Source organism: Coregonus lavaretus (genome assembly GCF_964263955.1).
Source record: "Coregonus lavaretus genome assembly, chromosome: 18".
Classification (NCBI taxonomy): domain Eukaryota; kingdom Metazoa; phylum Chordata; class Actinopteri; order Salmoniformes; family Salmonidae; genus Coregonus; species Coregonus lavaretus.
Window position 1 is genome coordinate 9129923 of NC_140005.1, and position 16585 is coordinate 9146507.

General features: G+C 44.7%; 1 protein-coding gene across 3 annotated transcripts in view; it reads right to left on the reverse strand.

Moving 5' to 3' along the window:
- Positions 1-2132: 2132 nt before the first annotated feature.
- The window catches only part of LOC311146054 (protein quaking-A-like), a 101309-nt gene continuing 86856 nt past the window's right edge, over positions 2133-16585 (reverse strand). The window contains exons 5-8 of one of the 3 annotated variants that reach the window (XM_084182513.1): positions 8895-8982; positions 6752-7147; positions 4227-4301; positions 2133-2619 (exon numbers count right to left, since the gene is read on the reverse strand). In XM_084182513.1, the coding sequence (XP_084038639.1) occupies positions 2603-2619; positions 4227-4301; positions 6752-7147; positions 8895-8982 (576 nt within the window). In that variant the 3' untranslated portion in view covers positions 2133-2602. Of the gene's footprint in view, positions 2620-4226; positions 4302-6751; positions 7172-8894; positions 8983-16585 lie in introns of all 3 variants that reach the window. The other 2 variants (XM_084182514.1, XM_084182512.1) reach the window with 2 other exon arrangements.

Consider the following 16585-nt stretch of genomic DNA (forward strand, 5'->3'; position numbering starts at 1 on the left):
TTTATATTCCATTTATTTATCCACTCATTACTAAAATGTCCTGGCAGACTTCTGCATTGCTATTGGCAGTTTGTTCTTTGCAGAATAATCACAGTAACGAGAAATCAAGAAAACAGGGCTATAATACGCTAAATCAAAACGCAGAGAAATAAGAAATAAAACTTGTTCCAATGGCAGATTAAAAGGGTCGAAGGTCAAAAAGAAAAAGCTCAACTTATACTTGGGAAGACGAACCATGGCACATATTTTAGCTGGTCATACGACTGCTATTCTTTTTGCATAGAATAACTTCAGTAGCTCAGCAACAATGACGGAGCTACCCTGCTCAACTCTTAAGAGCGCATACAGAAGCCGTTCCTCTCTGCACCTTCCTAGTTGATGCTGGATATTATTCAACAGAATGTTAACACTCGGAAAAAGAAACAACCGTCGATAAGGCACTTCTAACTTAAAAAAAAAAAAAAAAAACGTATCTGAATGTCTCTCCCTCTCTTGTTAACACTTGCAACATTCCTAGGTATGACTATTTTGGCCTTTATTTTCCTAGCCAAAGTAACACAGCATCTTCCCCACATTTGTCCTTTTTATGTATACTATTTTTCAAACTTTTTTTTCATATTTTGTAACTGCAAGTTAAGTATAAAAAGCTAAAATTGCCAAAAATATATGTTTTCTTCTCCAGCACCCTGTAAAAGTATTTAATTTTGTTCTCCTCTGTTTCTTTCATATGCAATGACAGGTAACTACATTTATCTGTGTGTGTGTGTGTGTGTGTGTGTGTGTGTGTGTGTGTGTGTGTGTGTGTGTGTGTGTGTGTGTATATATATATATATATATATATATATATATACACACAGGTATGTATAAAGCAATTTGAACAGGCAGGCATGGCTTTCACATCCTATTTTAGTTATTGAGAAAGAGTTAAAGAAACGGTCATGGGCTCAGGAGCTGGACTATACCTTTATGGAGACACATTGTGGATGCGCTAATTTGGGGACTTCAAAATGGTATGGTGAGGGTTAAAAATAAATAAATTTACCCCGAAAATAATTTACATTCAAATAGGCTTATTTGCATGAGGGCAAGTATCCCATCCCCCATGATGACTTGATTGGTATCAAATTGAAAAGAGATTAAAAGAAAAACTACGAAAAACACTAGCAGAGAATTGGCCAAACGCTGAAACGCAAAATGAGAATGCACTTTTGCCAGGGGTGTAGATACAACCAAAAACAAAAAGGCAAAATCAAAAAAATTAGAAAAAATGAAATATATATGTACAAAACTTCACTATCAGGGTCCCCCCCCCCCGAAAACCCTATTTAGTGTTAATCACCTTTCTCTTCATGGGAAACTAGAGTTTTACCTAAGCAGGCATGAAATCCCACCCTTATAAACGCTAAAATTACAGAGAGCCCTCTGCGGTTAGATACATATCTATAAAGATATAATTCAACTGGAAACCCTTTGGCTAAATATGCACACAATACTATTTTTTGTCTTTTAGATCACAGCTCGCATAATTTCTCTAAATACATCAGGCACTGTATACTTGGACACAGTGTGGAGGGAGCATAGTTAAGTTCAGTAGCTAGTTGACTATATATTCACTCTGCCCTCAACCCATCCTACTTTCATTTTAGTAACAGAAACACCGCTCCTCATCCTAATTCTTCCCCATCCCACCCTGCCCCAGCACCCCTCCTAGCTTCCGCTAACTGCCCATCATAGGCCTGCCACTTCAAAAGTTACCTTTTGAGTTCTTAGAACCTGCTTTGTTTGGCTAGTCCTTCACAACAGAGCTAATTAGAAAGAATGTATTAACGAGAAAACAAAAATTAAGTAAAACCAAAGGAAAACATAACATAAAAACAAATGATAATAAGCTCCATTTGCAGTCAATTTAGCCATGCTTTTAACAGACAGCCGTGGAGGGCCCACCCAGAATGTGTCGGCACATCATTGTCTCAGATGTTCATAATGCAGGACTACATGTGAACATGACAGTTGGTGTGAGTGTACCTTCTCTTTCCTTCTACTTCATTTCCATTCAAACTGCCCACAAGGTGGTGTGGAATGGGGTGGGTGGGGTTAAGGGAACGAGAGACTTGGCATTGCACATTGGGGGGGGGGGGGGGGCATACAGTTTGGGTTCAGTTCTCGTTTACCATTGTTCAGTGATTATTAGTGAGGTCACCGAATCAGAGCAGGTATGGGGTGGTTGACAGGGAGGCTGGGATCTTTATTGAGATATATATATATATATATATTCAGTGCAGATTCATTAGTAACAATACACACACACATCCACCCAGTTTGTGATTCATGAAGAAAAAGAAAGAGAATGGGAATTCAACTCAATGAACAGAAAAAAAAAGAAAAAAAAAATAACTTGGTTTGATGTGTTTCTAAGAGATAGTTTTTTTTTTGTAATGTTCTTTTAAAATCAAAAACATGTTAGGGTAACTGTACGGGCAGGCACCTCTCTCTCACTGCGTCCGAGAGACTAGCAAAAGGCAATTACCAGTTAACTGATCAGCAGGCAGGCTTGGGGCGGCTCGTCATTGGGTGAAGAGTTCAGAGGTCAGAAGGTCATGTGTTAGTTGCCGGTGGCGGCTAGGTGGTTAGAAACAAAAAACAAACAAACAAAGAAAAAAAAGATAGAAAGGATATTAGTGTCAGCAAGAAGAGACTGCAATGACATCATTTTAACAATAAAATGAATGCAATCTCTTATTCCCTCTAATTCCCTGCCAAGAGACAAACCCAGCTAGCTAATATTGTTATAATCATGAGGTTGTTACATCACGATCTCAACTACTAAGCCCCCAACCTGAATTAAAACGTTGTTTTAATCAAAGCGCTACATTGCCCCCCAGTACCAGAACTCAAGAGAGGTCAAACAAAGTACAAAAAATGAGTATGGTTTAGTTTCTTCGAGGTTGGAATGCAAATTACCAACAGTGTGATTAGTGGTAAGGAGACTTAAAGTAACTAGCTAGTGTTACGCAAGGAATAACAGTACCTCGTGTTATGCAAGGAATAACAGTACCTAGTGTTACTTAAGGAATAACAGTACCTAGTGTTACTTAAGGAATAACAGTACCTAGTGTTACGCAAGAAATGACAGTACCTAGTGTTACTTAAGGAATAACAGTACCTAGTGTTACTTAAGGAATAACAGTACCTAGTGTTACTTAAGGAATAACAGTACCTAGTGTTACTTAAGGAATAACAGTACCTAGTGTTATGCAAGGAATAACAGTACCTAGTGTTATGCAAGGAATAACAGTACCTAGTGTTATGCAAGGAATAACAGTACCTAGTGTTATGCAAGGAATAGATTACTTTTTCCAGATTCTCTCTCTTTATTACCAGTATATACAGGAGCCATAAATACATTTGTTATAAAATGTTAAAATATAAAATGACAGTAACTCGTGTACAACTGAAATATCATACAAAAATGTTTCCATGTATTTTGACATTTTATTTAGATACTTAAAAACACACCGGAGAGGGAACGTTAACTAGCTTTGATTAGGTATGTCCGTCCTACCTAAAAAATAGACATAAAACAAAAATTCAAGACATAAACCAAGAGGAGAAATGATGCCTGGTGGCTCCTGTAGTGCTGTCTACGTTTTCTAGTTAGCGCTTAGAGTTGCTTTCCACAGATTCCCCATAAGTAAAACAAATGAATGATGTATGTGAACAAGGCTGACCTATTTTAGGATCTAATCTCACATCAGAGGAATATTGAGAAAACTTAGCTTGAACACCACGTGTGCTACCTGTTCTGTCACCAAGGGTCACAGTTCATGTAAACCAAAGCAATTCAGATCGCTTTTGCCTGAGCATTTACATATTACATTTGAGTCATTTAGCAGACGCTCTTATCCAGAGCGACTTACAGTTAGTGAGTGCATACATTTTTCATACTGGCCCCCCGTGGGAATCGAACCCACAACCTTGGCGTTGCAAGCGCCATGCTCTACCAACTGAGCTACAGGAGGCTACACTGAGCATTGAAATATAGTTCTATATTGAGTACTACGAGTACTATTATGTAAACAATGTGCATACCACAGTCAACCATTTAGTTGCTGTGGATGTGTGGTGACAAAATAAAGTATATAAACACAGGAGAAATCCCAACAAAGGCAAAGATAAGGCAATGCAAATCAACAGTCAAAGTAAAGTATCTTAGAGACTAAACTAACCTCTGTCTGCGGTCACTGTCCTTTGGTAAGGATGGACCCGCGAGTCATACCGTCTCACTTTGGTAGCCATTGCACCTAGATTGCAACAAGTCCACAAGGTTAGAACCCATTCACTTTAGGGGGGGAAAAACAAGTCTTCCAGTAATACATATTCACATTTTACACATATACTGCTTATACATTAGATTATAATATACATAAACATGATACAGACATGTATAAAAATGCATAGAAAAAAAATTACTCATTTGCTTTAACTTGATATCTATAAATGTATAACTTAGGTAATACAATTTCACAGTGCTCAGTGTTACATAGAGGATTCGTGGAACCGGTGGGCAGGGGGACAGGGGACTAAGGCTGTCTAGCAAAAAAACATGTTCATCTTCCATTGGGGACGCAGAAGGGGGATAGAGAAAAAAATTGGCTGATTTTAAAAGTTGTGAAAATCCAATGCAGCTCAGATCCTAATTGGATGGCGCTAGACACCACCTGGCTCTCTCACGTCTCTACATCTCTCAGTATCAATCTTCTCACTGGCAGTAGCATTCATTTCTCTCTGAATATTTGTCACAAATGAAGACAGACATTTCAATTACCCTAGTGTGGTTTCTCTTGATTTCATACACGGAAATGGAGTAAAATACCATGTTGGTTGCATAGGAACTGTGACCGTGCATAGAGATAAAGAATTAGTCTATGACCAAAAAAAGAAATCCCAGATTGAAAAATGTTCAAGGTAAATCCTTAATGCAACGAGTCCGACAATCTAAAAGTTTGTCCAAAAAGCCTAGCTAGAGCTCAGTGCAGTCAGCGAGACACCATTTCAGCACTCAGGGGTCGTATCTCTTGGGCTTCTATGCGGCTATGTCAATATTTCTGATTTAGTGAGCCAGGGAAGGATAGCCTCCCAGATCTCGGGGACAGAGAGATGGCGGAGTGATGCCGTGGAGGCCATATTTCTCTGATCTTCATTACCCAGAGAGCGTTTAAAGAGATTTGTGTCAGAGCCCTTCAATGGCTAAATGGTGGCCGTCCCCACAGAACAGGTCACCGTGACAACCATCTGGGCATCCTGTCATATGGTACACTACTAAACCCTCTTCTCTGCAGTTATCAAGTGAGCACTTCTAAAAGGAGACAACTCAGAATGTTGGCTTGGGTAGGTTTCCATGCTGAAATGGAGAGTTGGTGGAATAAGCCAGTGACGGTTACATCACACTTGGAACGGCCCTGAGACTAATATCTATCTATCCTGGCAGGGCAGGCAGGCAAGCTGTGTGCGATGTTTCACAGTGCTGGTTGATGATCAAACCAGCCCGCCCACATTCCACTCTGCAGCATCAGATGTCCTGAGGTTTCCTCAGAGCTAACGCAGAGTCCTGAGCAGGGCTAGTAGAGCCAAATGCACGCTGTGTTCCGGTGGCGCTCCGTTGCTGAAGGCACCGATCAATACGGCATCCGAGTTAGAGAGAAAAGCCAGTAGGCTCTGTACTACAGAACAGCTCCCAGAGGCACCTCTTTCACACACACAAAGACACGGGTCAGCTAACATGGCACCTGTGTATCCGCTGTCTCATGTCAGGATCAACACCTCAGGCATGTCATTAAAGGCAGTGACACAAACAGGAAAGGCCTCTGTCAAAACTTGACAAGGTATGCAGTGGCACACAGTCATTATTTGGTCGAATTAGAGTGCGATAGCCTCCATAAAAATGTGAGTTATTATCGTCAGTTACGTCTAAATGTTTCTTTGGCAGGATATTGCTTTGTGTGTGAGCGCCGGTGTGCATACACACCCGCACCTACGGAATGTAATTCCCACGGCCGACGTATTGACTGGGGAATGTCGGTGGCTCGTACTAAGTTGAAGTTCAAGAGCGTGAAAACTGAGCCAATGGGAAAAATGAGAACAGTGAATTTAATGAACATCCCCACCGGGACAAAGGGTTTCTACTGGCATCAAGGCCAGAGCTGTAGAGTTAGCTGGGAAAAAAATAATACTAATTTCAAAAGCCGGTGAAATCCGGGGGGATCCACCGTCAGACTGAATCTGCTGTTGGCGAGTGCATAAAAGGGCTAGAGCACAGCAGCATGTCGCTGTCAGAGTGTGTCTTCAGACAAGGCAACTCGCCTTATATTGCATGGGAGTATAATGGCAGCTGCAGAACAGAGAGAAAACGGCAGGTAGCCTAGTGGTTAAGAGTGTTGGGCCAGTAACTGAAAGGTCACTGGTTCGAATCCCAGAGCAGACTAGGTAACAAATCTGTTGATGTGCCCTTGAGCAAGGCATTTAATCCTAATTGCGCCTGAGCGTCTACTAAATGACTAAAATGTCAAACTAAACCTGAGCCAGGAAAAGCATGGTGGGGAGATGAGCTAAAATAAAAAATGTCTACCCCCCAAAAAAATCCCTGTCCCCCTTGCCCTTTGTTAGCGCATTAATCCTGTTCAGCTGTCAGGTCATAAGGTCACACCCATAACAACCCTGTTTGTTTTTTTTCAGCTGGATACGACATATTTACCTTTCAACAAGTCCTGACCGTGGCTCATCGAAGCCGCGTCCAAAAACCCAGGGTAAAACAAGCTGCCCTCCTGTCCGGGGCTAAAGGGGCCGCCGCCCAGGCCCCAGGGTCGCTTACCTAGAACCCCACTGTGGTCGATGGGGTACTCCAGCAGGGAGGTGGGCGCCAGGGCGTACGGGTAGTCGTACGGGGAGGCGTAGAGGATACCGCCTTCCGGCGAGGGAGGCACCAGGGTTGGGGTGCCGTTGGGTAACATGCCCTGCATTTGGGGTTGTCGGATGATGTTCATGATGGGGGGCCCTGCCGGTGTGGGGGGCCTCATTTGCTGATGGGGGGCCATCAACTGCCCCTGAGGGGCCTGCATTAGACGGGGGCCCTGAGCGGCGGCAGCCGCCGCTGCAAGAGAGAACGCAAGGGGGTCTGCCATAAGCAAGAGTGAAAGACAGAGAAAGACAGAGAGAGATACAAGACAAAGGGGTAGAGATGTGGTGGTGCGGTTGACCAAAATCACAGGTGAAGAGAAGCGAGTCGGAAAATACAAAAAGTAGAAAAAGGGGGGAGAAGGAGAGGAGGGCGAAAAAAATGAAAATTAGTCCATGCAATGATTACGGTGAACCAGCAAACAAGAAAATAAAATAAACAAGAAAATAATAAAAGAACCCCATACCAAAAGATAAAGGGAAAATGCTGCAATCACCACCAATGCACAGACAATATTAAGCATACCAATCACCATGACAACTACGAGTTAATGTACTGCGGACGGCACAAGTACACAAGCCAACAGAAATGGAGCCGGTGGCCATGGAGAGGAGAGATGGAGTGCCAGTTTCTGATAAGGACCAATAGGATCACATCAATCCCTAAAACAGACAATCCAGTTTATTGGACGACTCTCTGGGCCTATGAGGCCTTGCTTTGGACCGACTAGTTGAAATCTGCCAGACTATAAATACAGTTCTGATACACTCCACTCCTCTACATGATACACGCCACTCCGTAGACCATTTTGGTTGGCTGACAAACGAAATCGACAAAAGATTTTCTAAATTGTTTTGCATTTACAAATGTTCTGACATAGTGAACATCACTGACAGCGGGGGCGATTGAATCAATGTTTTACATGTGGCTCTTTGGGCCATGACTCCGTGGCTAATTCATGCTAAGTATCGCTGGTCTGGCAACACAGCCGAGAGAACCAGACACTGGTCCAGACATTGGTGTTAGAAACCAATGTCTGCCAAGTCAAATTATTACACGTTTTCCAAATTAGATTTTTACTTCAAAACAAGCCATGACTTTTTGGACTGACCAAATGTGCAAAACATGACTAATATAATTCAGTAACAAATCATGATAATAATGCAAACGAAAATTGTGACAAACTCCAAGCAGCCACCAAAGAAACATGAATTTTGCAATGCATTTATACAAATCACAAGCATGAAAGTGCAGAACTGTGGGAACTCTTGGTGGGATGAATTCCAAAGAAAGTAACACTTTGGTGATTGGAAAACTAAACAGTGTTTGTAACAGATGCGTGAACTACGTCATGCAGAGATGAGCGAGTGATTTCTGCGGTGCGCTGAAGGCATATAGAAGCCACACCGACATTACAGCAAACTGTGATTGCATCCATATGGAAGGAAGGGAAAAGGGGGGGGGGGGACTGCTCTACTTGGATACAGGTGGTTTTAGGAGGTAGGTAGACATGAGTCAGACAGCACTTCAGAGAAAAGTGCATAAGTTTATAAAATAAAAATAATGACTACAAACATGAGGCAGAGGCACACAGTTAACTGTATATCATGAGCATTTCTTCACTGTGGTTATTGTGAGGTTCTAGCTGGTTACTGTGAGGTTCTAGCTGGTTATTGTGAGGTTCTAGCTGGTTATTCTGAGGTTCTAGCTGGTTATTCTGAGGTTCTAGCTGGTTATTCTGAGGTTCTAGCTGGTTATTGTGAGGTTCTAGCTGGTTATTGTGAGGTTCTAGCTGGTTAATACAATAACAGATGGATTAAGATGATTAATGATAAGCTTTGGTGTGTAACATTAGTCAATGTGGATCCAAACAGGACCTTCATGTAGTGTGTGTGTGTGAGGGCGGCTGGTATGTGTGCGTGTGTGTGGTTGTAAAGCGTACGTGTCTTGATGTTGGTGTCTCGGTACGTCCCGTTGAGAATGGCCAGCTCCATCAGCTGCATCTTCTTCAGATTATCCTCGCCTTCCGCCTGGTACAACAAACAAATCAACAGGTCAGTCAACAAGTCCTTTCAACAAACAACAAGTCATTTCAGTCATGTTAAGACATTTGACTGTGCTGTGTCACTATTGCAAGGGGGGGTACATAGGGACAGACATCCAGAGGCGTAATCATTAGAGGACACCGTAGCAAATAGCTGAAAACAGAAAACCTTTTGAAATGAACACGAGTTTCTATTGGACAAATTCAGGTAGGCCCCTTCCTGTTCCGTTTGGTTCCTAGTGACTACACCCTAGCAATCGCTAGTTCTCCATAAGCACAAGTTGCATGGGGGAGGAAGGCATCGAAATAAGTTACACCACCATTGTCATGTTGCATCATCTCATGTTTTGCTAAATCGCTGACAGGGACATTAGGCAGGGAAAACGCATGCATAAACCACTGTCTTATAAGCAAGATAATTACTGGAAAAATTAAATCCCCCTTGTGCGCAATCAAATGCACGGTATAGGCCCAGCTAATGTCAGTCCTGTCAATTAATGTTTGGATAAATAAATACATAAGTGGTGTCACTGTCATTATCGCCCAAATTAGGCAAGTTAAATTATTCATGGAGCAATTAAGTTAGCACCCATCCCCTTCTCTCCCCGAAGCAACGAAACGCTCCATAACCATGACAACGAAGTAGAAACCCAGTGATTTTCCAGGTAGATCGTAATAAAGAAGGACTGGCGTGATTGCAGCAGACAGAGAGATAAACGAGGCTTCAGACAGACAAGGCTGCTGCAGACTTCTCCTCTATGCTTCAGACAGACCAATGCTTCACGGACAGGGCTCCAGACTAACATGTTCCCCTGGTGGTACTGGTGCCACCAGCCATTTCAGTTGGTGGCACTAGCTCACGAAACTATAGATCATTTTGCTCTTTGATTTTGAATTTTAAGACCCCTTAAAGTATCCCAAATATACATGTTTTTGACCTTACTGCTATTAGCCCATACAAATTGAATTGAATAACAGATTCACTACATGGAACAGATAGTCCCCCCCCAAAACAATCTAAAGGAAGTTGGTTCTGAAGTGTCTATCCTATATATTTTTACATGTATTTAACCCCTCCATACATTCTTCCATCAATGTTTTCGACTGGTACCGGGGGATCTTCAGACGAGTCTCGAGTCCTGTGGGCGTCCTAGAGCAAAACAACCGACATGTACGTGTTCGTGATAGTCACACCTTTACAGAGGGGTCATATTTTTTATTTTATTTTACCTTTATTTAACAAGGCAAGTCAGTTAAGAACAAATTCTTATTTACAATGACGGCCTACACCGGCCAAACCCGGACGACGCTGGGCCAATTGTGCGCCGCCCTATGGGACTCCCAATCACGGCCGGTTGTGATACAGCCTGGAATCGAACCAGGGGGTCTGTAGTGACGCCTCAAGCACCGAGATGCAGTGTCTTAGACCACTGCACCACTCGGGAGCCCAATTAGTGCGTAGCCCAAACAGTTCGGAAACTACAGACAGAAGTTGGCAGATCAGCTGTACCGACTTCAGACAAGTCCCAATACGCTTGTGGGGGGAGCAAAACTGAGAGAACACCAAATCAAATAAAATTGTATTTGTCACGTGTTTAGCAGATGTTATAGCGGGTGTAGCGAAATGCTTGTGCGTCAAGCTCCAACAGTGCAGTAATATAAAAAACAACAACAACATTGTGTTCGTGAGAGTCATCTTTCCATAGAGGGGACATAACAGTGTAGGCCCAACCGTTCGGACGCTACAGACGATTGTGAGAAGACCGATTTTCGGGATGTCTCATGGTCTGACAAATACCGCTCTAGCTCTGTCACCTTTCACCACAGATGCAGAAGTGTTACATAGGCGGATGCAGTGGATTGAGACGTATCATATACAAAAAAAAATATGTTTAGCTTAAATTGACGTAATTTTATGGGGATTTTTTTTACTATGCTGAGAACTGTAGTTGCTTCCAAAGCTATGTATTTCCAGCAATTGCGAAGGAGCATAAAGAAATTCAGATATTACATCTATGTTTTTAGCACTACCTACAAAGTCTTTAATCTACGGTGCCAACATGGTTCAATGTGCCAGTAAATCAGCACAATCTACTTTTTGCGTTTATTCAAATTGCCGCCATCTTGGAGCTAGATTTGGGATAATGTATACTGCGCTAACGCCGAAACCAAAAAAATTGTAACTGAGAGAAATGCACAATATGGCGAACTGAGCAAACGAGGCATCTTTGGTAAGTACACGGGCGCTGCCATCTTCATGCACCTTCACCATTGGATTTGGAAGTGATTTACAATCTTTCTCCCGGACCACACATCAAGTGGCTCGCTCATCACAGCACCAGGCTCTAGCCAAACAGGCCCAGGGGCTGGGCAAACTCATTACAGGAATAATGAGGATAATTCACTTTACTGTTTGACCAAATCAGGGTTTTAGCCACCCCCAAAAATAGGAAGTTATGAAACACTAACCCAGAACATTCAGCAAGGTGAATGAATGTTCAGTTCGCACTGATGCGACCAATTAAAAATTGTAACTTGCACAGCCAAGTCAAAGGGTCTCAAAATGCAACTAAATGGTCGCAGTCTGGAGCCCTGAGAGCAGACTCAAGAGCTCCAGTGGCATGACAAGGTTTTGTTTTTGGCCGAGTTGTTCAGACGCAGCTTTTCTCCCGATTAAAAGGGGAACAAGGCTGTTAACGGCGGAGCAATAAAGACAAGGGACAGACAGATCTCTGTGCTCCATTCAATATCACAGTCTTTTCTTTGAGCAATTCACCGGTTCAAAAGCAGTTTCCTGCTCTATTCAATCAGGCTGGGGTGGGGTGGGGGTAGCAGTGGAGAGCAAGGCACAAAGTTAAGACCTCCGCAGAGACTCCTTTCAAGGGGAAGACGGGAGGGAGGGAGGGAGGAGAGCATCAGTGGCAGTGTCTGGTCTCTGACTCACTACTGAAAGATGTGGCTTCAGACTACACACTAGGCTACGTGCTACAGTCTGCAACAGCTTTTCTTCAACGTCCAAATATACACATTTTTATGGAAGGCGGTCAAAATAAATACAATCACCTTGCATTTTGGTGGATAAATCATTCCCACGACTCTGTACTGTAAACTACTGAAACATAAGAGGGAGTAGCTTGCGCTACCACTACCCCGGAGCATTCGGCTTGCGCTACCACTACCCCGGAGCATTCGGCTAGTGCTACCACTAACCCAGAGCATTAAGCTAGTGCTACCACTAACCCAGAGCATTAAGCTAGCGCTACCACTAACCCAGAGCATTAAGTTGCGCTACCACTAACCCAGAGCATTAAGTTGCGCTAACACTAACCCAGAGCATTAAGCTAGCGCTACCACTAACCCAGAGCATTAAGCTAGCGCTACCACTAACCCAGAGCATTAAGCTAGCGCTACCACTAACCCAGAGCATACAGCTAGCACTACCACTAACCCAGAGCATTAAGTTGCGCTAACACTAACCCAGAGCATTAAGCTAGCGCTACCACTAACCCAGAGCATTAAGCTAGCGCTACCACTAACCCAGAGCATTAAGCTAGCACTACCACTAACCCAGAGCATTAAGCTAGCGCTACCACTAACCCAGAGCATTAAGCTAGCGCTACCACTGACCCAGAGCATTAAGCTAGCGCTACCACTAACCCAGAGCATTCAGCTAGTGCTACCACTAACCCAGAGCATTAAGCTAGCGCTACCACTAACCCAGAGCATTAAGCTAGCGCTACCACTAACCCAGAGCATTAAGCTAGCGCTACCACTAACCCAGAGCATTAAGCTAGCGCTACCACTAACCCAGAGCATTCAGCTAGTGCTACCACTAACCCAGAACATTCTGGGACAATCTGCATTGAAGGAAAGCACACGACCCACACTGATCCTAGTAGGATCCAGGCCCATTCAGTGCCTATTACAACAACCTCCCCAGCCTCAGAGGTGAGTGAGGCCACTTCACATTCTAAATACCAGGCCTGCTGAGCAGAACGCCTAATTAGCTATGCTCACAGAGAATGGCTAACGCTAACATGGACCCCTCAACCTGAAAATGGGCTTAAATCACTGCTAATTAGCTGTTTAAATGCTCCACACAAAGCCCAGTCAGAGGAGCCAGTTAGGCCTTTTTAGCTTCCTAAACACTTGCCAAACAGAGGTGGTTGCGGTAGAGTGAACATCTTTAGCTGCCCATTCTATTAGATCCTCCGTCGTCTGCCTCCCTTCCCTGTTTACCATCACAAATTAAAATCAGATCGTTACCACGACGACGTTCTAGACAGCTTCTCCCAAGTCGGGTAAGATGATTCTCAGGAAAGAGACAGCTGGTTCTCTTTCTCTCTGCTCACTTTTTGGCCCCAAACTGTGTCAGCCGGTTTGGATCTGAGCCAAGGCTGAAAAGTGACTAAGCCAAAACATAAAAACGGAGACAGTCACGGCGAGGTCGCGCTGAGTGTTCGGTTGCACATATGCAGTTTTCAGTGACAAAAAGGAGTTTCTAAAATAGCCTTTATGAGGAGCCAGACATCTCATGGCAGAGTAGACTCTGACCCTGGCTCAGTGGTTAGAGAACTGAGTCAGTAATGACAGAGAGACCCTCAGTCTTCGCCTGAAGCGTCTGCAAGGTCACCAAGTCTGTGCTCTACCCTCCATCCCAAACATAAAGGCCTACTGTGTGTTTTGCCGGCAACACATTTACAACGCTGTTACAACAAGCCGTTTAATGTGCAAACTGGAGAGCGGCTAGAGGTTGGCGGGTGAGATTGAAGAACCATTGGGTTGTTTCCCTTGCAGCTGACGCGGCTAACCTTTTTAAATACAGGCCCAATAATGAGAGTTGGAAACAGGTTGTTTTCCCTTTCATGGGGAGGAGAGGCCTGGCTGGTTTTCCTAGGTGTGTGTGTTTGTGTTTGTGTGTGTGTGTGTTTGTGTTTGTGTGTGTGTGTGTGTGTGTGTGGTGCTTACGAACACTGAGATAGCGCTGTGGATAAGAGGGAGTGGGCGGTCATCGGGCCGGGTCTCAGCAGCGCAATGCATGCTGGGGGATGAGTGCGATTGGTGTGTGTGTGTGTGTGAGAGCGTCGCAGGCAGACAGGAACAGGAAAGGGGGTTGAGGATGATGGATTTGCAGGTTGGAAGAGTTAAAGAGGCTCCTGGTACGTCACTATCAACATCTCTCCGGCTCTGCATAGCAGGGGATGTGCTGCTGTGAGGGGCGTAAAGCAACGTAGAGGGGAGGGTGTCAGATGCTGCTAGGATGGGGGTGTGTGTGTGGCAAAGAGGAAAACAGAAGGTATTGTGTGTGTGTGTGTGTGTGTGTGTGTGTGTGTGTGTGGCGGAGAGTGGAGGCAAACAGAAAGCAAACTCTGGGCAGGCACACCCCCTCAGGAATCCAGCTGACACAGCTCTTCATAGCATAACTGTTTCTTCATAGCAGGCTGTTATAAAACCTTCCTAATGGCCACATGGAAGCAGGTCAATTTACTCCACTAGTCACTTCAGAAACAACAAAGCTAGTGCTTCTGTTGTGTACATTACTGAAACCCTATTATAAATATGACTTATTAGTATACTAATGGTTGTATTGAGTGATTTGAGAGCTGGATGGAACTGGGTCACACTAAGGCTACAGACAGTGGGCGTCTACTGTCTGCTACGATCTAGCAGTGGGTGAACTATGACAGGACTGAGAGTTTCCTGAAGACTGAATGCATGTTTCATGTGCCAGGATGAAGGTACTAGAGATTTCTTTGATGTCCCTGTGACCATAGAGCAATTAACAAAATCCTGAGTCGGCACACCTCACACACTCCCGGTTTCCTCATTAAACATTCAGGACGGCTGTCAGGATGCCCAGTGTGTGTGTGCGTGTGTGCGCACGGAAGGGGAATCATCTCTGTCTGAGAGGGAATGGGCTCCCCGATTCCCAAGAGAAATGTTGCATGGATTACAAACACTGAGGACAAGGAGTGAAAGTATCCCCTTTTACCATCACACACAGACAGAGACACACACAGTCTAGCAGCGAAAGGCCCAGAATAAACCTGCTCTATTCACAGTAATCAGATTCAATCAATGTGGCCTATGTGTTCAATCTGTGGAGCAGTAGAAGCTATCGTGGAGGATGGGGGATGAGAGGCGCGTTGTCCCTCTGCCTGCCTGACAGCCCAACGGATGAGGTTACCCGAGGCGTCACGAATCCCACTCATGCTCTCACACACAGTCTGACAGAGAGGGAGCGAGAGTGAGGGAGAGAGAGAACGGGAGGGAGAGAGGGAGAGAGAACTGGAGGGAGAGAACGGGAGGGAGGGAGAGAACGGGAGAGTGAAAGGGAGGGAGAGAGAGAGGGAGGGAGAGAACGGGAGAGAGAAAGAGAAAGGGAGGGAGAGAACGGGAGGGAGAGAACGGGAGGGAGAGAATGGGAGGGAAGGAGCGAGGAGCCGTAAACACAAACAATGACAAATGGCTCCTGGAACATCATGGGACTGGAAAATTCCACGAAAAAGAAACAAGATTTCAACACGTTCAAATAAACAGTTCACTAGTGGTGATTTGTGTGGACAGCACGGCTGTAGCAACAGATGGGTGTATCATAATGTTTGGAAGGCCACACCCTTGCCTTATCCCTCACCTGCCCTCCCTCTCAAATAAACAGATCAAGCGCCCTGCCTGCGGTGGGTGTGTTTGCTCACGTCTGGCAGGGGCCTTTCTGACATACAGCGGAGAGGAGGAGACAGAGAGTGGGAAAAGAGAGAAAGACAGGGAATGTAGGGAGAAAACAATCCCTTTTCCCCCAGTGGGCTGACACTGGCTCCTCCATGCTTTTCTTCACTGGTCTATGCTGCCAGTCATAACAAGAGGAGGGGAGTGGCTGGGCACGGGTCTGGTTGCCTTCCAAACTTCTCCAATTACCACAAGAGTAAACAAAGACTGGCAAGCATGGCCTTGAGGCAGGGAAAGAGGGAAAATAAAGTAGAGGAAAGGTAAAGGCCGTATCTGGGGATGGGGAGTGCAGTGAGGGACTAATGACTTCACGTTGAGCAACAGGGAGGTGGGGTGCCTGAAAACGGGCAGCTGTTTTTTCTCATCTTCTCCTTCCCCCAATCCCTCCCTCCTCCTCTCCTCCCTTCATTTCCCTCCCAAACTAACATCTGGAGAATAGTAATTACTCTAGTCACCGTGCCATGACAACTTATCAAGAACTCCCCAGGCTATAGAGACCCGACACAGAGAGCGAGACCCGACACAGAGCGAGACCCGACACAGAGAGCGAGAGAGAGACCCGACACAGAGAGCGAGAGAGAGACCCGACACAGAGAGCGAGAGAGACCCGACACAGAGAGCGAGAGAGACCCGACACAGAGAGCGAGACCCGACACAGAGAGCGAGAGAGAGACCCGACACAGAGAGCGAGAGAGAGACCCGACACAGAGAGCGAGAGAGACCCAACAGAGACCGACACACAGAGAGAGAGAGAGAGAGAGACCGACACACAGATAGAGAGAGAGAGAGAGAGGAGACCTGGGCCCTGACAGTAAATCTCAGTAAGACAAAAATAATGATGTTCCAAAAAAGGTCCCATTGCC